This window comes from Henckelia pumila, chromosome 3 (assembly GCF_033568475.1).
Source record: "Henckelia pumila isolate YLH828 chromosome 3, ASM3356847v2, whole genome shotgun sequence".
Lineage (NCBI taxonomy): Eukaryota > Viridiplantae > Streptophyta > Magnoliopsida > Lamiales > Gesneriaceae > Henckelia > Henckelia pumila.
Genome location: NC_133122.1, coordinates 42,566,606 through 42,587,134, shown reverse-complemented (window position 1 = coordinate 42,587,134; position 20,529 = coordinate 42,566,606). Strand labels below are relative to the sequence as shown.

The following is a 20,529-nucleotide window of genomic DNA, read 5'->3' as shown; positions in this document are numbered from 1 at the left end:
ATTCAAATGACATTAAATACAATATTTCCCAGAACATGTTTTGTCCTCCCCTTAAATTTTGTAAGATGTTTCGCCTTGTATATGTGCAAAAAGCTAGCCCACATTGGCGAGCAAAACTTAATATTTGCCTTCCCCCATTTCAACTAAATCCATAAAAGCCAAGCAGCACTTGGTGGGACAATGAACAGAGAAATGAGTGATTCAACTGTGACACACTTCTTCCCATCCCATCATTCAATATGTTAACTTCATAAAGCTCAAACTCATTCGAGCTTATTATTAGTTATTCTATGTTTTATAGTGAAACCAATACAAAAGGACATGCCACACAATATATTCCATCCCACGAGTAAAAGCTTCATCCATCGACTTTCCCTTTCAACACCAAGAAGTAGCTAATAGCCAAGAAGTAACAAAACTTCGAAAAAGTTCAATCGAAAATAGCTGCTAGGAAAAAAAGGGAAAGGAAACATGCTGAGTGAAGAAAGTAGCGATCAAAGGACACCGCAACAAGATGAAGTGGAGTGGTTGAGCTTGAGGCTGGGAAGGAATCCATGCCAAGACGAACCGCCGCAATCGAGGCCTAATACATCCGTGAAGTTCTACTCTTGCAACTTCTGTATGCGCAAGTTCTACAGCTCACAAGCATTGGGGGGGCACCAGAATGCACACAAAAGGGAAAGAGGTGCGGTGAGGCTCCATAACTCCATGATCAGAACACTGGGCGTGCGAACTCACTCCCTCGTGCACAAACCAGGCAGAGATGGAGCCGGAACTGTCGCGAGATTCGATGAGGGGGATCAGAGCTTCGGGGTGGCATGGCAGATAAACCAAATGGAGGAAGCGGCGGATTCGGTGTGGCCCGGAAGTTTCCGATTGGATGCGCAACTACAGCAACTGGAGGAGCAGCCGTCGAGTCCGAAATCATTGGACCTGAATCTCAAACTGTAACCAGCTTGTTCATCTAGAGTCCTTCGTTGTATCATACTTCTTTTTTTGCTTTGGTGATCTGCCAATCTGTCGAAAAGTTGCAACTCGAAGCACACGAGTACGTGACATAATAAGTGACTTGAGAACTTTACTTACCTGGTTGTAATCTCCAAGCACATGATTGAATGATGCCTTTTGCTAACAAGACTATCAGCCAAAAGAGCACCACCAACCATTTGCTCTCATCAGACACAAAAGAAGCCTTCGTCAAATCTAATTTGAATCCAAAAGCAATGAGTTCGAAGGGAAACCAAAGCAGTGGCCGAGTTACAAGGACCTCAAAGATTGAGGGGCATAATTTCAGTTCAATATTTTTGTGATTTTTGAGGTGATGACATATACCACGTCAAAACTAAAGTAAAAAAATCATCCAAAGATTTAAAATTTTCAAATCCCTCAATCCAGCACAAGCATATTACAGTAAATATTATAATAAATTCATTATACAGCACATTGGTGCAACTTAAAACCAAATCCCACCACCCAATTAATCCCTTTCGGCCATAACACAATCTTGGATTATTTCCTGTATTTACATCAGCAATTCATCGAAAAACCAAGAAACGGCCTTCATTCCATTATCGGAGTTACAATTTTATAGTTATTAGATTAGATACTAACTGTTGTAACAAAAGAAAAATATTCGACATCGAGCGCTTCTATTTCACTATTGTTCCTCCGCTTCATATGTTACAAGCTGGAGTACAAGCTTCACATAGTACTGATTACTGAACCATTCAAAACTATTAACTCACAGAGCTTGCTTATCGCTGTGTCAACATATTTAAAATGACGAGGAGATAGAAGTCTTGTTTAAAGAAAGTATTTAACAATCCACCCAAGGAGTGGTGAACTTGAGCCTTCATGCATGATTCCTTCAAGATAATTCCTTAGTTCAGTAGAATTTGTCCGTTCATTTCTTGACGAATTCTCAGTCACTAGAAACCTTGAAATAGCTGGCAGGAACTTTTGAAGGTGGATCCAATGATGCGACACATTTAAACTGTTTCAAGGAAGTAAATTGTCGATAATCTTAAGCAAATCAGTTTTGTTTTCAGAATACATGAAATTTAAGCTTGCAAGGAGTGCTCAGTACTACAGTAACCATTAATATAATCTGTGATGACATTGAATTCAATATGGTGGTGCTATGTTGAAACTTGAACATAATGCAAAAACTAATGTATGAAATAGCAGAATCGCAATACCTTGTGGTCCATGTATTTTTTCCTGACTGCTTGAGCCGATGTTTCTGCTTTTAGTTGCAGATAGTGAAGTGCAAGGACACAGTCTTTCAGTTCAAATGGTTTATAACCTGTATACTGTTGCAGTCTCTGGCTCTGTAAATGAAGTAAATAGGTTTTAGATGGATTATCGACAGAGACTGGATAGTTGCGGCTTATACGAGTGAAAATATTGATAAGATCAATAAACATCTGTGCCATATTAACACTTCCCAGTGGCATATTTAAAATGTCAACAGATACATACATCAAACTAAAATTTTATGCCGGTATCAGAATGAATTTAATGCAAAGATTTGGCTTACCCATGGATGACAATTTGGCTGAAGAATAAATCTTGATAGAAAGATGGTTGAAGCAGCAACTTTTGAAGGAATGTATTGGATACATCGATATTCCAATAAACTTAGCTCGGCAAGATAACAACACAGAAAATCGAATTGGAGAGTTGAAAACTGAAAGGTGGAAAACTTGATTAGCCTTGTATTAAATATAACAAAACAAAACAAAAATAGGATAAAGCGATAACTCATAGTTTCAAGATTCCTGCCTACCTTGGGTTCTTCTTGAGCCACCCTGGTAAGAATTCTGCTCATAACAACACGTTAAGTAAGTGATGAAGATTTGAAATTCTAAAATCATTGGGGAAAAAAGATGTAATGATTGGATACTAACCTGAGAAATGTTTTAATCGTAGGATTACCCAGCTCAAAATCTAGGAACTTTAGAATATCTCTCTCCATATCCACTACCTGAAAACAGCTTAAATTTAGATCCTTTTACTGCAACAGTTTTTACTATATAGTTGCAAGGAATCGGAAACACACAACCAACCTCTTCTTTTGTGTATGTGTTATCTGTTATATAGCAAAAATCTTCGATATTTGGAGGGCTGATTTCTTCATACTTACTGCCATTTTCATGAACTGTTATAAAGAATTTGCAAGAAGCACTGAACAAAAAGCATTAGCGAATTAAGTGCTTACGCTGCAATAAGCATGCAAGATACACCAAGAAGTTGAAGTTTATTCCTTTTCAGGTCACCGGAAGATAAATATCTATCGATGTAGGCCACGGTGAGATAAAGGGTGTCCGAAACAAATTTATATTCTTCCGCGACTTCCACCAACCAATCGATTAAGACTTCTCGCATCACAGGCTTGATATCCTTCTGAACCTTTTCCATATAGTTCGACAAGGGCCTCCTGGTCACTTTCACCTGATGGGTAAAAGCTTTATCAGGCAACACTATATAACATTTCAAGCGTACGTAATTACTCCTATGGCTATAAGAAGAAAAAACACAGTAAAATCGCATTTTTCGTCTTCAATTTTATCATAAAAAATGTGGTGAGAGATAGAGTAGTGGGTATCGATAATTCCCAGGATGTTTCTCTCTAGATTTCAATGATGTTGCTTGATTTCTCGGATTAGGGAACATAATTTTTTTTTGCGGCCTCTCACCAAATCATGATCACGGTAGAGTAAAATCTGACCAACAAAATAGCACAAAAATTTCACCTCCAAAGAATGTAAATGTTGATACATAGGTGAAGAATTGCAAATCCCCGGCAATTCATCAGAATCCGCTCTGACACCAACAGCAGCAACATTTACTCCGATGATTTCATCGTCAACCTTCTCCTCGGACACAATCCCAACCTCTTCCTTCTCCGGAGCAGGCTCGGGCTTCCGTTTCCTGGATTTGGCAGGACCCGGATTGAGATTCAACCCGCACCCATTTGGAGCGATATTGTTGGTGAGCTCCCCCAGCACGGTTCTCTTCTCTATCGGCTGCGTGGATTCATATACTCGCTTGCGTGACTCTCGAATTCTTTCACATAACCGGTTTTCTCTGTCGGCCATGGAAGCTTCCTTCTCTGGAAATGGAGCTTTGATGAAGGGATTGATATTAATATATTGCCGCCATTGTTTCCATTTCGAAAGAGCTTGTTTTACCGCGCAAGAGTTGGCCTATTTTTTTTTTATATATTTTTTTTGGCAATATAATATTGATAATTAATTTTTTTTAGAAAATATATTTCTGATAATTTAAAGTGGTAATTGGATAAAATCGTTTTAAAAACTAATTTATAATTTGCCTTTGATTATCATCTCCAAATGAATGGAAGCCAAGCTAGAAAAATTATATCATTCAGTTGTGTTTTCGGATTCTTTGGAAATATCTATAAAAAAAGTATTTTTTTAAAAAAATTATGTTAAAGTATAATTTTGTATTAGGTTTTGCTTTATGTGAAGATATTTTTAACTTATGGAATTAATATATGATAATAATTATATATTTTTATTACATAAGTACATAACTATACATTTTTTTAAGAACGATAATAAAGTAAATCAGAATAATGATAATGAAATATATATATATATATATATATATATAATAATATGGCATAATTATTTGAACAATTATTATTAATAATATTCAATAGATGCGTGTTTATGGGAATAATTATCATTGATTTTTTAATATATTTTTATTATGAATGATATTTAAATATTTTAATGATATATAGATAAATAAATAAATAAACATTTATATTTTTGATTTTATATGAATGGGTATCTAAAAATATAATGTGATAGATAAATAAATTTAAAAGAGTTTTGAAAATGGATAGCATATGTTAGTTAGGGGGGGGTGTATTCAATCTGGAGAATTATTGACTTTTATGTATTTTAGAAGTTTAGAGGTATTCAATCATGACTTTTATATACTCTATAGAAGTCTAGTGATATTCAAAATAGACTTTTATAGAGTTTTAAAAGTCAAGTGGTATTCAACCTTAACTTTTAAAAACTCTATAAAAGTCTAGTGTTATTCAAAATGTTAATGAACTTTTAATAACTCTATGAAAATCATGAACATACAAACATTAATGCTTAAGGTACAAATATATTTTGTAAAAAAAAGTCTTTGGTATAACCCAAAGATTTGGATGGATTTCTAAAATAATAAAACTCATAATTTTCTTTTTTTTCTCATATTTTATCACTCCTCACTATCTCACTCCTCTCTATCTCCCTCTCTCTCATATTCAAAATGAATCTCCTCTCTATCTCACTCTTTCTCATATTCAAAATGAATTATATATTCGTTCTTTTCCTAAAATCAAAATAAAAAATATTATTTAAATATTTGAAATTTTCAAAATATTTTGTGCTTTTTAAATTATGATTTGTACCAATAATTATAATATTTAATGATAATAATATATGATTCAAAAAATTATAATATGATTTAATTCAAATATTTGAATAGTGGATAACAGACATGATAAAAAATAAAAATTGACAAATAATTTTTTATGATATAATTTATAATTTATCATATGTTTTTTTTTAAAAAAACTTTACACAATCACAAATTTTTTAGTTTATAATTTTGTTACGTCAATATATATATATATATATATATATATATATATATATATATATAAAATAAATGAAATCCATTTTCATCAATAAATTAAAAAAATATTTCAAATAAATTTATTATTTATGTCAAATAATTATTATTTCAAAGGAAAAAAAAGAAAAATAATAAGATATATTAAAGATACATGAAAAGTTTACAAATCTCTATAAAAGTCCTTCAAAAGTCTACAAAGAATCCATGCAAATCTGTTTGTAAATCCGTGAGATTCTATAAAAGTCAATAAAAATCCATCAACTCAACAAAAGTCTATCATTTTAAAAAGTCACTGAAAGTCATTAAAACTCTGGATTGAATACACCCCCCTTAGTCTGAAAACATACTCCCACCTTGGAGCATATTCAATTGTGAGATGATGTTGGTGTAATGAAGTTGGTAATGATGATGTCAGCGATAAAGACTTCATTGTTTGGTGCTCCGAGGATGAGATGATGTTATAAAAAGGATGTCAAAATATTAATTTTTTATTTTTTGTTAAATATATTTTTATTTAAAAACAAAATAAATTTTAACAATACAAAAAATTTAAAAGTACACATTATTAAATTATAAATATTACGGAAATGTCATATTTCAAATTTTATATTACACTTAATTAAAACTTAAAATCTTGCACACAAATTTCAAAATATAATTTAACAAATCACACACATAATTAAAAAAAAAAATACATTATTAATTATTAACAAACAAACCACTGCATCGCATTCTCGCACGCAAATAACATCCGCGTGCAAGATTCTCGACCCTTGAAGGAGGTGAGAGATGATGCGAGCCTATGATTTGGGCTTCATTTGTACATCGCTTTATTAAAAAACAAATTATACATAAAAATTTTATATTTAATTATTATTTAATTCATTCAAAAATAATTTTGCATTTTCAAGATTTTTTCAAGACTTAGACCTCGTTTGATATCGAAAGTCAGACTAAAATAGAATTTTTTTTTTTAAAAATATTTTTTTAATTTATAAAATGTTTGGATGATCATTTAAATGCTTAAAAAAACATCTTTTTAAGTCAAATTTAAAATTTTTTCAAAAATTCAATACTAAAGCTTAAAAAAGCACTTTTTTTAAAAACAAAAGTCGAGTCTATGAAATCAAAACATGCTCTTAGTTAATGGCAAAAGAATACAAAAATATTGATAAATATAGTACAAAATTATATATCCGAGATTTAAAAAACAAAGAATCATAACATATAATTGATACGCGGTATAAAAGTATAGTAAATTATTAAAAATATAAATCATTACCTTCACACAAATTTAATATGCAAGCAACATCTCATATTCAATACCAAATTAAATCTCATAAAACACCAAATTAATGTTACATTTAGGGAATGTCCCCAAGACAAGCGCACAGCCTCAAATTCATCAAGCCACGACTTCTTCATCTGCAAAGGTCAAGGATCAACCGGTGTATTCCGACACCAAATACTCGCAGATTTCGTTCCATCGGAACTCAAAAAGGCTACACAACCAGTTGGAGATCGACTCTGTTGGGCACCTCTGGTGCAGAAAAATAGCACTCAAGTATGGCCAAACCGCGCTTACAGAAAACCCGTTTTCTCAGCACCAACTCTTTCCAACTTGAATAATCAGAGGGACAGATTCTCGGAAACATCATCAAATTTTATAGTCATGGTACAGATATGATGTCAACTGTTGTGTTCTGCTGCTATGTTGTATCCAAAACCCAGTAGTTGTCCACCCTTAGATCCATTATTTCATGACCCTTCATAGATCTCAGTATTTCTTTTCTTGACTTGTATATCAGCTACTGAATTTTCCACTCTGGCTTGAATTTTGCGAAACGAATGCATTGGATTCTTGAGATTCAGCCACCCGACCGGATGAGTTATTATTTGTTGCAATAGCTTTCTCAAGTTCAGGCTCGTTGCCTTGAACTGAGGTGCTATTTACGGGAGCACTCTCAACACCATATGATAACGTTTGTGGTCTATGGTGAAATCTCCAACGTGTGTTATCAAACCATTTACCAACCTGCAAAGGAAGTGCTCAAATGGAATATAATAAGGTAGTGTTTGCAACCTCTAAAAATAAATGATTATGGTTAGGAAAAAAATTCATAATAAGGTAGTGTTTGCAACCTCTAAAAATAAGTGATTATGAATTTTTTTCCTAACCAACGTGTGAAGAAAAAATCCATAATCACTTATATTTAGATGTTGCAAACACTATCCAACGACTTGAACAACATAAAAATAATAAGCAGGGTGTCCTGGATCAAGAGGAGGAGAATCATGGGCGAAGGAAATATGATCGCACCTGCTGGATTGAGAGTCCTAATTCTTTTGCCAAATTTTCCTTTACAGCTCTTTCAGGGTATTGATTTTCTTGGAAAGATTCAAAGAGTCTCTGCGAAGAAATGTATAAATCTAGATATCATATTTGCTCTCGAGAGAACTAGAAGTCAACATCTAATGCTTTTGCAATGTAATACCGCATGGCTTTCTGATATCGCACAACAAAAACGACCATTGATGAGCCTCATGATCCAAATTTGAACTTGGCTCTTTGATTCAAGCTCAGGATCAAGTTTTGAGACTAAAATATAGGACTAATGATCTCGAGTGACGAATAATAAATGCATAGTTATGTTTGAAGCAAGATAATTCTAACCAATAGCACTAAACAACACATTAAACTGTAGGATAAAACTATTTCCAGAAGAAGCCCATACTGTAACAAATACCTGTGTTTGAGCATCCCCGAGAACTTTGTATGTTGATCTTTTAGTTTTCAGACCAGCAGAATCAACAATTGCCGATGAATTCTGTATGCCCATTTGGGTAAGCCTTTTCTGGGTTATTTCAGGTCTATGCTGGATTTCTTCTTGGTTTCCATCCTTCATGTCCCTCTGAGTTTTTGAAACTGAAGTTTTATAAGGGGACACAACCACAGTTTTTTGACGATTCGTATTCCTTCTCTTACTACCCTTGGTATCTTCAAAATCTTCGTCACTTGAATCAGAATAGTTCCCATATGTTTCCTTTGATAAGATACATAATAACATAAGCAAAAGCAACCCATGGAAGCAAAAGGAATGGGCAATGGACAGTTTTCAACATCAGTGAGGAACCTTTGAGCATGATTAACAGCGGATAGCAAATAATAAAAGTTCGGTCATAGCATTATTTATCAGAGTATAATATTCAGTCTTCTTCCAAGGCAATGCACACATAGCGACATGATATCGTTTGCCATGAAGATGACAACTTTTTTGTGAAACACAAGTATTCTTTTCTTTTTAAAATAGAATGTAGAAATTTTGCATGGAGACAGGCCTAGAAACCTCATTTACAATTATGGACATAAGACTATAACAACCTCAAAAAGTCGGTATTCTCGTCCAACTGTGAGCATCAGAATCACATAAAAGGGAAAATTTCAAAATATCTGCAAAGGTGGTTAAATCAAGATGAATTGGTAGTTGTAGTCCATATTTACTGTTTGTATTCCAAATATTCAGTTAATAAATACATCCACACAGCACAAAACCAAATATAGTGAGTGATGAACTATCAGAAAACTATAATAAGACATTAAAGCAATGAACGACAAACTAAGCCATATTTACTTCAATCTCAATTCATAAAAAAGGAGTTCCAAACGAAAATCATATACTCATCATGTATAAGAATATCAGACTTGCGTCCATGACCAGTAATAATTTTCCTATGAAAGAGAGTTTTGATACGAGAAATGAATATAACTGAAAATTAGGAGATCAGTTTTGGAAAGAGAAAAGTAAAAGAGCCAGAAATTGGAGGCACAAACATGGAGAAAAATATCACATAGAAAATACGAAACCAAAATACACTTACCATATTATGTACTATTTTCACCAGCTCAACAAGATTTTAGTAATGATCATTAAATATTACTAATTACATGTTAATACCTTACGTAGCATATCATTTCGAGTTATGAATTTACTTATTACACTAAAGTTTCCAATCATTATTTTATACCCTAAATGATAGAAATGAGTATCTCAGCGAGAGTCTGGAACCCTACTTCATGATATTACGCATCAAGTGAAATTTCCTATTATTTTACAAAGTTATGAGAAGAAAGAAACTCACATCGTGCAGTTTCTTGTAGTCCAACCGTTCTACGTGTCTTTTACTAGACGAAGGTTCATCACTGGTTCCCAAAAGGTAAGACAGGTCATCTTTCTGTGAGTCCCTCGTCATCCCACCCACTTTAGATTTTTTTCTGTTATAACCCAAGCTGGAAGAGCCATGACCTGGTGGTGACAAACCGTGCCCTGTATTTACACCAGGCACATCGGCATCATCAATTAGACCAACAAGATCCTCGGAGTCGGATGAAAAATCAGAACTTGAACTATCCAACTTCACTAGCTCATCTTTATCAGGAGCAGCAGGATCAAAATCATCATCTTCTGAATCCTCAGAAGGAAGCACGAGACATTTCTCATTTTCAGGGCGAGCCACCAAATCCTCAGATGCGGACAAATCAGGACATCCGTCAGAACTTGATTCATCTCCTGTTACCTTTTCAAGTTTATCTGGTTTGTCGGGGTCATAATCATTATCCTGGGAATCATCTGGTGATGATCCACGAATATCATCCAGTTTCTTTCCCGATGCAACAACGGCCTCAGGGAAGATTTTCTGTAAGGTGACACGAGTATGATGAGCATGTGTCCGTTCATAAAGATTAAAATATGAAGAATGAAAGCAGAAATAGGCCAGACCTCCCAATTATCAAGGATAGAAACTTTAGACTCATGAAAATCCTTGAGCATGTGAATGCAATCTAATTTACATTCACATCCAGGGCAAAGCCAACCTTCATCTCCAGGAGGAACTATTACACCAACCAAAAAATGAAAAGAAAAAAGATTAAAAGTTTATTATAAGAAGACATCCAGAACAAGAGAAACCAAAGATACAAAATGAGTGGCTTTAATTTACTCTGTTCTTTTAGCAGAGGTGGTTCCAAGCAAAATTGATGAAATCCTCGTTGACAGGCGCCATCACACAAAATAATATCGTTATCAACTTGCAAGTCCTTAGAGCCACATTTTGCACAGAATATCTGCAATTCAAAAAAAATTCTCAAGCGTGACTAAATCTCTATCTTCTGTACAAAAAGTAAAAGTTCAGCCATGAATCAAGCGACGTTGCCATAATTTGAAACTATTCTCGTTGTCGAGTTATCTACAACATGAGGTGGCAGGTGTTGACAGGAATTTTTTTGCTTGCAAGTTACAATCCATTATAACTTCATACTTTACTGATAAAGATTGCTTTACATAATGTCAAAATGAAGTGGAAATATGGTAAGTAAAAGGTTTTCTAAATAAAAAAGCTTATGCAATCCATGTGAAATAAACCTTTAAAGCAGTATTTATTAAGGGTCAAAAAAGTTGAATAAAGACTAATCTACAGTTCCACAAGTACCATAAATGGACATGCAAAAAAGAGCTGCAGTTAAAGAACCAAGAATTTCTTAAATAACTATAAATTCTCGACTTTTATTGTTATTACTGTAATTACTAACACGAATGTCAAATTAGAGTCAATACTGAAATTGAAAGGTTTGATAACAAAACACCAGCAATGAATGTAAAATAATGCTTCAAAGCAGCACGCGTGGAAAAGGACTCTATTTAAACTATAACATATAGCATGACAATTACCATGGGTATACCGGATGTATGAAGCCTACTATCCACTTGAAACAATATGAAAAATCGAGTAATATCTTAGCATCAGTTGGGGACAAAAGAAAACCAGAGTAGTGTTCATTTTTTGAACTAATTTTTCTGGATCACAAACCTATATTGTTAGTCAATTTCTGAAGCCTACACCTCTTTTCATTTAAGAATCAAAATATTTCACGGATGCTAGTAAAATAAAAGCCGGGCTGCCTCTTTACAAATGCTCAGATTAACAGAACAGAAGGTTTAGGGTCGCAAAGATGGCTCCAAGCAACCAACATTTGCCACACACTGGTTTAAATGAAATCAATCAACATTATAAAGATATGCACACAAATCAAGTGTGTCCCTACATCTTCACTGTAGATCTCTCCTTTAGAATCAAACAGGGATTCCGGAAGCTTTCCCACGGCAAGTGACTGATCAATATGCTGAAACAATTCTCTTATCTTCAACTTGTAACGTAGAATATTAGATTTTGCATTTTGGAGCTCCTTCTCTGGCTTTAACTTTTCAAGGCTGAAAATACGAAGTACTCATCAATGTGGCTCAAGCATAACCGGCACTAGTTAGACCAAGCTTGAGAGTATAAAGAAATATGAAAAGTTATCTTAATCTATTAATATGCCTCATGCCTGGTTCAAGATGCTAAGCATTTAACTTACCTCATCTACGCATTACAGAGCACATTGTTGCTCTGATGCATTGAAGGATATGCATGAATAAAATAATGGATGAAAGTAACAGTTTTATACCAAATTTCATCAACCTAGGCAACAGACTTCCGGAATAAGTACTTTAAAGCTGGTCCAATTAACTGAAGATATAAAAAACCTTTTTTCCCAGGAAATCCAAGGAAGCTCAGTTCGAGCAACGGTTCTTATACTTGAATCAAAGATTTAAATAAATGCAGTCATTATACCACTACACTCAATTATTTATCAGTCTATAATTGAATCAAAATGCCAAAAGGGAACCAGAAAAATAAGAATAGCTCAATGGAGTTCCAAATTATCAAAGCTTCATACAAATTTAGTAAGAAAGATTAAAAAAAATTGAAACAAGGTTTAATTAATAAAAACACTTGATAGTACATAAAACAGTGCAGCAGAACCGCAATTTAGAACTGGACTCCCATCTTGCAAAAAAGATGCAAGTTATTAATCTAGATGTATACAATTTCCATTCTCATTCATAAAAAATCATTAACCAAACGGATATCCCAGTAATCCTGTAATGCACGTGGCAAAATAATCAACCACTCAGTGACCTGAAACGTTCAAGGCTAGAAAAATTGTTACTGGCATGCAACTTTTTCTCCTATTTCTATTAAATAGTCAATCTCACCATAATTAATTATGCAATCCCTCTGTCAAAAGAGATCACATTAAATCATTTTAGTCAATCAGTTTTCCCTAAATCAGGTTTAGGATATTATCGATACATAAAAGTAGATTGCCATATTTAGAACCACAACCATGTCACAAATCACTTCAATAACAGAAGTACTGCACCCATTAAAATGTAACACAGAAAATAGGAATCTGTACCGAATATTGAGGACAAGACAAACCTTTGTCCTTTCCAGCCTTCAGCGGAGTATGCATCAATTAAGCTTTGTTCGTATTTTATCCTGTGTAATAAATATCTTAGATGGATCTTAGTTTTTGAAAATTCATTCACAGAACCACTCTTCAGCTCCTTCTTTTTTCTTCCCCTCCTTTTCTTTTCTCCACTAGCATTACCTTCTGACATCACACTCTCAGGCTCAAAAACCATGGATTTCTCTGGAGATTTTGCATGCAATGCCCAGAAACTGATTGCTGCACTTGTTAATTTAGCTTTTCTCTTTCTCTGTTGTAATTCAGTGCCTTTAAATTCAGCTTCCATACAGCCAACTTCACTAATCGCATCCACCTGAATTGGTTCCAATTTTCCTGAATTGGGATTTTCAGATGCATGGCCAGTTGATGCACCTGAACAGTCGACATCCACAGGCAAATTCTGGAACGGTTCTTCCAAGTTTTCAAAAGCAGAAGATATTTTCACTTCCCATAGCTGACCACTTGGTTCCGCACTAAAAATCGGGGCTATGTCTCCAGTATTTGGTCCTGCTATTCTTGTTTCATCAGAGCTTTTTTCCATTGAAATTAATTTGGCATCTGTAAACACCACCGACTCAGTAACAGATCTCTTTGAATCTAATTCACTAGGCTTCAGTGGTTCAGAATCAGCGCTCAGGGACATAAGATCAGAAGTTACTCAGCTTTATATCCCGGAAATCCAAATCCCTGATTCCCCTTTCTTGTCCATCAACTTCATCGGTGTATCCCACTTGTACATTTGCAAAGTTCTGGCACTATATCACCCCCACGATTCAATATAATTACTCTGTTTAATGCCTTACAGTGCAGGTAATCGGTTGTGTCTCGTGTACCCACAATTCAATCACTGTCCAGGTCTATCCATATATTTCCACGTCTACGGAGGATCAAAAACCATAAAAACAATTCCTAACCTCGATAATTACCAGTAAAAGATCACTAAACTATATATATCTAGAAGAACCTAAAAAAGGCAAGCAACACCGTGCACTTGAGCTGCTGTTTTGATGCACTCAATTCACCTCATACCATCTATGGTATAACCGCCCGCAAAATTTAGAAGGTTAGTTAATTGACCCCTTTTTTCCAGCAGCTCCTTGCCTGCAAATCAACACATCTGCAGTCACGTTATCCATGCAGCTTGTAAAATTTCAGTTCTTCAAAATTTTCAATAACAGAATTGTTTTAAAAAAAATAAAAAAGTTTCAATTTTTAAACATCCCAAAAAGATATCCCATTAAAGTTTTAAACAACGCCTCCCACCACGCACAGACAGCCACATATTCTTAGATACCGTATACCCGCATCCATGTACACCAGCTCGCACGCATATTCCTATAAACACGAATAAACGATGAAGTGAAGATACCTGAGGTCCAGATCAAGTTTACAGGAGTGAAATATCCAAATAATCACAACCCAGTTCGGTCGATCTTCTATTTCCAGCTCAGGAACATAGAAAGAAAGTAGGAAAAAAATGAAGATAAGGAAAGCGAATGCCCGGGAAGATATGAGTTCCTGCAATGCTTCCAGATGCAGAAATAATGCGAATCCCTGGTGAATCAAACGCGTGTCGATCGCGATTTAATCCTCAGAATCAGCACGGAAGCACGTACACTGTGGAGAGAAGAATGAGGCGGTATTACTTTCGGTGACCACTATCGTGCGCTGTGTACTGAAAGAGGATACGATACGATGCTTCCAGTGTCCCTGTCCACTCTCGGGAAAGATGACCATGGGCCGTTGGCTGGATCATCTGTAATACAGTCCATTCATTTATGGGCCGAACCATTTATAATTGGGCCATTTATGTTAACTTCAAAAGCATAAATCATGGGACTATGGATTAACCTAATTTAGTCATTGTATGGGCCAAACCATTTAAATTGGGCCATTTGTGTAAATTTCTACGTATAAAAAGACTTTAAATCATTGGATTATAACTACTAGTAAAACCTACATGTGGAAAAAAAAACGCGCTCCCTTAGCTTCTCTCGTTGGGAAGCATTTGAGTGGGGGTAAAATGGAAAAGGAAAGATGGTGTCATCAAAAAATAATTTTTCTAGCATACTCAACTATTATAAAATAGTAAAGATAGTAGATATATACACATTTAGACTTAAAAAAATAATTGGATACCTAATTAACTAGGTGGACCTACCTCCAACGCAAAAGTTAATTCAAGAGAAGATGATTGTCATTGTCTATATATGCAACTCTCGTAAATTTTATCCAATCGACGTGAGACACAATTAACATACCAATGTTTCAATAATTTCTATTAACAGTGTCAAACTGGTATTTGAAATTAGCAAAATTCAATTTTTAAAAAATATATTATTCTAGCAGATTTTGCGAATTTGTTCTCTTCCTTTCATGTCAATCATCTCAAAGGACCCTTCTTTTTTATTTTTATTATGCAAATCAAGAAGCAATTTTCGTTTAAGTAACAAAGCTGATCGCTTCATAAAACAATGGATATTTTGCTTCACTTATCTTGTATTCTATGTATTTTATATTTGCATTTGATATAAAACAAAAGGCAGGGTTACTTCACTATTTCTTTGAAATCCCGAAATTATAAAAAAACTCACACGAAAAAAGTGAAAAAAGAATGATCTAGTCATCTAGTTACTCAACATGTTTTCAATTTAAGTATAGAAGCCGCCATGCTTTCAAATTTTGATTACACCTTCCGCTATCAATACATATATTTTAAGAGTATATACGTGTCCAAAAACTTAAAACAAAAAAATTAATAATTATATAAAATTTTAAATAATATCGTGCTTTCACAAAGAAAGTACTAAATTGACCCTATCAAATCATCAAATACTATGAAACTCATTGTATTACAAACAAGGTTCTAAAACGCTCGATTAAGCGACCGTTTGCTTAAACTCGAAAAACTTGCTTGAAATTTATAGTGTGTTTGGATGCCTAAAAAATAGAATTTGGATTTAGAATTGAATTTTAAATAAATGGAATTGCAATTCTATTTTGATGTTTGACAGAAATTTTAAATATATTTTGGAATTTGATAGTATAAATTTTATATAAATGATATTTTGTAAACAAATTTTGAAGAAAACTGAAAATTTATAATTAACGTGTATATATTTATTATTAAAAATAATTTAATTATTTTTATAAACTCAAATTTCATGAAAACCAGTTTTATAAGTATTTCAAATGAAATTTCATCAAATATCAATTACGAATCCCGTTTTGAAATTTTATTTTGCCAAACACTAAAACAATATTTTCGACGTAAACCCGGTTCAGACATTTAAATTCGTGGTTAGGGAATATATGAAAAAAAATAATAATTAATTGTTCGTGGTTGGCGCAGTTGCAGAGGGCCCACACGAATACAATCCAATCGTCTCAGCTGCGGGCATTGCATATAGACGCTTCTTCTTTCTCCGTCGATATGTGAGAGAAGCAAGGCGGTGATTGGTTGTCCATGGCAGCCTTCGCCTCCTTTCTCTCCCCTCCGCTCCCTTACTTACGCCGCCGCCGCCTCTCATCCTCACCGCCTCTTTCTATCCCAGCTTTGTCCTCTTCTTTCTGTGGTTTCTCTCGGAATTTTCGTGAATCTCCAGGTCTCAGAGCTCGGGTGTTTGCGTCCCCTTCCTCTTCTCCTGATTGGGGGTTTGGCGCCGCCGATGAAAGTCCTCGGTCCAAGGTTAGGATTTATCGTTTTATTTAATTAATTTAATGGATCTGAATTCATCTTAAATGGTGATGAGAAAAATTGAAGAAGACCATTGTTGTGAAGTCGAGTCATTTTTTTTTATCAGTATGATGATTCAAGTCATGAACTTGATTAGTATTGATAATTGAACTTGAAGAAAGAGGTTGGTGCACGATGCAATTTTTATAAGCTAATTGATTTTTATGGTAGAAACTTTGGAAGGATCAAGCTAAATCACTGTTTTTTTTTTTTTTTTAGCACAGGGTTTGATCAGTTAGCTGAATAAATAGTAATAAACGAAATACGAGACAAGTATTGATGGTGGTTCTTTTTAATTGTCTTGTTCTTTTATTTTTTGAATTGATGAGAAGCTAGTCTTTAACAATGTTATTCTAGTAGACGATTTTATAATCAAGCATATACGAAAAACAAGAAGTTTAGTCCAATAAGCTCTGAAACCTGAAAATATGATCTTTTACGTTTCAGAAATCAGCACTCTTTAATCTGATACAAGAGATAGAGCCCTTAGATGTGAGCCTTATCCAGAAAGATGTTCCTCCAACCACTATTGATGCCATGAAAAGGACCATATCAAGCATGTTGGGTTTGCTTCCATCAGATCAATTTCAGGTGGTGGTTGAAGCGTTATGGGAACCAGTCTTCAAGTTATTGATTTCTTCAATGATGACAGGGTATGTCCACTTTCTTTCAGTGACTCTCTCGTTACTAATATCTTACTAAATAAATGAAACAATGTGTGAAGAAAATTTATAAAAACTGCAGTTAATGATACAATGTTTCTAGCAATACTCTGTTTTTTTAATCCTTTTCTATGCAATCAATCAAGCATTATTCAACCAATCGAAATGTCATTTCTAAGTTTTGTATCTCTTAGATGGCAGAAACATGATTATGTTTAGCTTTTTCTAAGGCAGCAAATTTGTTTGACATGATTATGTTTAGCTTTTTCTAAGGCAGCAAATTTGTTTGACATATATGAGTAGCTACAAGAAATGCATTGAGTGTCATAATTTCATGATCAAATATTCCATCTTATTGCATGCTTTGTTAAAGAAGCTTCTGGCGATCAACTCGGTTACACATAATCTATTTATCTTACTGTGCATGGAAATGATTGGTGTTGACATGGTTTTCACTTCCAAAGCATGTATGCTGGAGCCTCAAGAAACACGTAAATGCACTTTTCAGAGGACCAGATTGTGAAATGTAACTTAAATTGATTGGGTACTTATCTATGATGCCCCCCAAACAATTCGGTAATTTCAATATGACATCCTTTTTTTGTGTAGGTATACACTACGAAATGCTGAATATAAGCTTTGCCTTGAGAGAAATGTTGAAATATATGAAGGACATGTTGATAAATCTCATTCTGAAGAAAATTCTAAACTGGAAATGGAAGAGACACTTCTGAAAACTAATGGAACAAGCAGAACATCCAGACAAGAAAGATTGTCTACATCCGAGACAACAATAGATATCACATCCAACATTCTGGATTTTGGTGAAATGACCCCTGAAGCTCGAGAATATATTTTGAAACTGCATTCTCATTTATCTTCTGTGAAAAAGGTATATATTTTTTTTTCAAATTTGTGGTGTGCAGCATTATCATGGGATGAACTATTGGTTTGAATTTGACTGTTGTGACTACTTGATTAAGTAATATATGGGAACGAACATAGGTCTTAAAAGCAATCTTTTATCTGGTAAAAAGGATTTGCTGCTGGCAGATGAAATTGGAACAGCTTCAATGCAATGCTTCACTTGAAACATTTTATCTACCATGTTTGGCTTGATTTAGGTTTTTAAATAATAAATATCAGAAAATATTGAGTGTTTCTTTTAGTATTTTTTCTGCATGCTATTGTTGAACTTTGTTACTCTTTATTATCTCGTGTTTGTGTTCAGTAGCACTCCCACTATAACTTTTGTTGTTTGTTGCCATCAATATTTTTTCTCGAGTTTTAATTGGCGGTTGCTTCAAATGTACAACTCCAATGCATTTTTATTTCAAAACTTCATCTTGCCTTTACCAGGAGCTCCACGAAGCCAAGAGGAAAACTGCTGCTCTCCAGATGCAACAGTTTGTTGGGGAAGAAAAGAACGAGTTATTGGATTATTTAAGATCTTTGCAACCTGAAATGGTAAGACTTGGTGTTTATTTTCCAAAGATCAACATGGACTATGTTTTTAACCATGACACTAAACATCAAATGTACAATGTGATGGTAAACTACTGCAAATATCATTTTATGGTATCAAAACTTACCATCTAATTTTTCAGGAGAATTTCTTCTATGAATAACCCATATAACTGATTGTATATAATATTTATGTATCTTTGCTCATTGATTTTACACTCTTTTTTGGTATTTCAAATTCTTTAATCTTTAGCTACATAAAGTTCTCTTCTGTGAAGATCCTGTTTGGAATTATATTATTGTTTGCTTGGAAGTTTTATATTTGTTCAGTTAAAACTCACAATGGCCAGGGGGTTTAGCTTGTATATACTTATATGGTGCTAAAAAAGACCAGTCCATGACTGGGGACTAGGAACCCATGCCAGAAAGTTGGACCTCAATCTTAAATCCTCTCTCTGTAGTTTGTAATAAATTTTAGTGATAATTAAGCAATTCTCGTGAGCAGGTAGCCGAGTTGTCAGAACCAACTTGTCCAGATTTGAAGGATACAATTCATTCAGTAGTTCATGGTCTCTTAGCCACCCTTTCTCCTAAGATGCACTCAAAGGGCTCTGATCTTGGTGGCAACAACTCCACAGGAACTATAAATGTTGAAACTGAAGGAGATTGTGTTGATCTTGTTGAAAACAGTTCACTTCAATTCCAGGCCCTAATTTCACTACCACGCGATTATCTGGCACGCCTGCTGTTTTGGTCAGTATATCTACTCCCTACTCCATAGATTCATAGCATATTAGAAATGTCGGATATAGAAGTGGTCATTGTATGCTAACTCGCTCTATTCATAAAAAGACAAGTTACTTGTGAAGCATACATAGTCCAGGACTCCAGGTTTAGCAGATTTTGCTAAACCCCATGTGTTGCAGTATGCCAAACTAGCTCAAATCTATTGGACCTAGTCTATCATGTGTATTATATCACGCACCTGGTCAACAAACAAGAGTTTTCTTCATGTATCTTTTATTGTCCGGCTTCCCTAGGGATGTACTATATATATGGTTTTCTTGGCTTGCATCAAATAGTTTATTTTCACATAGCATTTTCACTCAATGCAATGCAATGCAATTCTGTCATATTTTAGTTCTTTTGATGTGAGATTTTTCGAGTTCTCGCATTCCTATAATTCCTTTTTCCCCCCTTCATTTGATTTCAATTAGGTGCATGCTACTGGGGCACTACCTTAGAGGCCTAGAGTACAGATTAGAGCTCATGGAGCTTCTGTCATTGTCTTACGTTGCAGACTGATGATTCAAATGGAGAAATACAAGCTGTTTAAAATGAGTTTTCTCAGTTTCTTTCACTGGGTTTCATGTGTAAATATATGCAAATATTATTTGTTCCATTAATGAATCGAGTATTTATTACAACTTTAAAACACGATTGATTGCACTTTTCGTCTTTCAAATTACACTCTCATGTGGTTCACGTAATATAAGGTAAACCTCTAAAAATAAATGATAAGATAGTGTTTGCAACCTCTAAAAATAAGTGATAATCACTTATTTTTTAAAGGTTGCAAACACAACCTAGAAATGATTAAGATTATCGTACATCAGTTGAGATTGTATCTCATGTTATGTAGCATAAAT

General features: G+C 34.2%; 4 protein-coding genes across 8 annotated transcripts; 2 read left to right on the top strand and 2 right to left on the bottom strand.

The window, feature by feature from the left end:
- The first annotated feature begins 357 nt into the window (after nucleotides 1-357).
- On the top strand, nucleotides 358-951 carry LOC140893426 (zinc finger protein 7-like). The gene has a single exon (XM_073302495.1). It carries the CDS (start codon nucleotides 472-474, stop codon nucleotides 949-951), a length of 480 nt encoding a protein of 159 aa, XP_073158596.1. The 5' UTR covers nucleotides 358-471.
- A 532-nt stretch (nucleotides 952-1,483) lies between these two features.
- LOC140891868 (G2/mitotic-specific cyclin C13-1-like) lies at nucleotides 1,484-4,100 on the bottom strand. Of its 3 annotated transcripts, none has more exons than XR_012152633.1 (8): nucleotides 3,756-4,100; nucleotides 3,221-3,453; nucleotides 3,069-3,144; nucleotides 2,910-2,986; nucleotides 2,789-2,822; nucleotides 2,540-2,639; nucleotides 2,199-2,330; nucleotides 1,484-1,993 (listed from the first exon to the last, which is right to left on the bottom strand). XR_012152633.1 is itself a non-coding variant. In XM_073300536.1 (8 exons), the coding sequence occupies exons 1-8, from the start codon at nucleotides 4,098-4,100 to the stop codon at nucleotides 1,922-1,924; spliced, it is 1,119 nt and encodes a 372-aa protein (XP_073156637.1). In that variant the 3' UTR covers nucleotides 1,484-1,921. The 3 variants fall into 3 exon arrangements, 2 of the variants coding, with proteins under 2 accessions (XP_073156637.1, XP_073156636.1); XM_073300536.1 differs by having other exon boundaries at nucleotides 2,540-2,689; XM_073300535.1 differs by having other exon boundaries at nucleotides 2,540-2,822.
- Nucleotides 4,101-6,911: 2,811 nt separating this feature from the next.
- On the bottom strand, nucleotides 6,912-14,701 carry LOC140886963 (pathogenesis-related homeodomain protein). 3 transcript variants are annotated; one of them, XM_073293924.1, is made up of 10 exons: nucleotides 14,388-14,701; nucleotides 13,983-14,119; nucleotides 12,988-13,895; nucleotides 11,768-11,933; nucleotides 10,666-10,789; nucleotides 10,446-10,558; nucleotides 9,808-10,362; nucleotides 8,415-8,711; nucleotides 7,988-8,077; nucleotides 6,912-7,702 (listed from the first exon to the last, which is right to left on the bottom strand). In XM_073293924.1, the coding sequence occupies exons 3-10, from the start codon at nucleotides 13,659-13,661 to the stop codon at nucleotides 7,472-7,474; spliced, it is 2,250 nt and encodes a 749-aa protein (XP_073150025.1). In that variant the 5' UTR covers nucleotides 13,662-13,895; nucleotides 13,983-14,119; nucleotides 14,388-14,701; the 3' UTR covers nucleotides 6,912-7,471. The 3 variants fall into 3 exon arrangements, with proteins under 3 accessions (XP_073150025.1, XP_073150024.1, XP_073150023.1); XM_073293923.1 differs by having other exon boundaries at nucleotides 12,988-14,135; XM_073293922.1 differs by having other exon boundaries at nucleotides 12,988-14,119.
- Nucleotides 14,702-16,371: 1,670 nt separating this feature from the next.
- On the top strand, nucleotides 16,372-20,348 carry LOC140890514 (uncharacterized). The gene is made up of 6 exons (XM_073298363.1): nucleotides 16,372-16,706; nucleotides 17,202-17,407; nucleotides 18,026-18,308; nucleotides 18,776-18,883; nucleotides 19,386-19,633; nucleotides 20,098-20,348. The coding sequence occupies exons 1-6, from the start codon at nucleotides 16,485-16,487 to the stop codon at nucleotides 20,183-20,185; spliced, it is 1,155 nt and encodes a 384-aa protein (XP_073154464.1). The 5' UTR covers nucleotides 16,372-16,484; the 3' UTR covers nucleotides 20,186-20,348.
- The last annotated feature ends 181 nt before the right edge of the window (nucleotides 20,349-20,529 follow it).

What these genes read in the sequence shown, in the direction of transcription:
- LOC140893426 (XM_073302495.1), top strand. Translation starts at nt 472, where the DNA reads ATGCTGAGTGAAGAAAGTAGCGATCAAAGGACACCGCAACAAGATGAA.
- LOC140891868 (XM_073300535.1), bottom strand. Translation starts at nt 4,100, where the DNA reads ATGGCCGACAGAGAAAACCGGTTATGTGAAAGAATTCGAGAGTCACGC. An exon ending in AACATTTACATTCTTTGGAG is followed by an intron (nt 3,454 to 3,755) that starts GTGAAATTTTTG and finishes TTTACCCATCAG; the next exon opens with GTGAAAGTGACCAGGAGGCC. An exon ending in TCTTGCATGCTTATTGCAGC is followed by an intron (nt 3,145 to 3,220) that starts GTAAGCACTTAA and finishes TGAAAATGGCAG; the next exon opens with TAAGTATGAAGAAATCAGCC.
- LOC140886963 (XM_073293923.1), bottom strand. Translation starts at nt 13,661, where the DNA reads ATGTCCCTGAGCGCTGATTCTGAACCACTGAAGCCTAGTGAATTAGAT. An exon ending in GAAGGCTGGAAAGGACAAAG is followed by an intron (nt 11,934 to 12,987) that starts GTTTGTCTTGTC and finishes TCGTATTTTCAG; the next exon opens with CCTTGAAAAGTTAAAGCCAG. An exon ending in GAGAGATCTACAGTGAAGAT is followed by an intron (nt 10,790 to 11,767) that starts GTAGGGACACAC and finishes TTTGAATTGCAG; the next exon opens with ATATTCTGTGCAAAATGTGG.
- LOC140890514 (XM_073298363.1), top strand. Translation starts at nt 16,485, where the DNA reads ATGGCAGCCTTCGCCTCCTTTCTCTCCCCTCCGCTCCCTTACTTACGC. An exon ending in ATTTATCTTCTGTGAAAAAG is followed by an intron (nt 18,309 to 18,775) that starts GTATATATTTTT and finishes TGCCTTTACCAG; the next exon opens with GAGCTCCACGAAGCCAAGAG. An exon ending in GATCTTTGCAACCTGAAATG is followed by an intron (nt 18,884 to 19,385) that starts GTAAGACTTGGT and finishes TCTCGTGAGCAG; the next exon opens with GTAGCCGAGTTGTCAGAACC.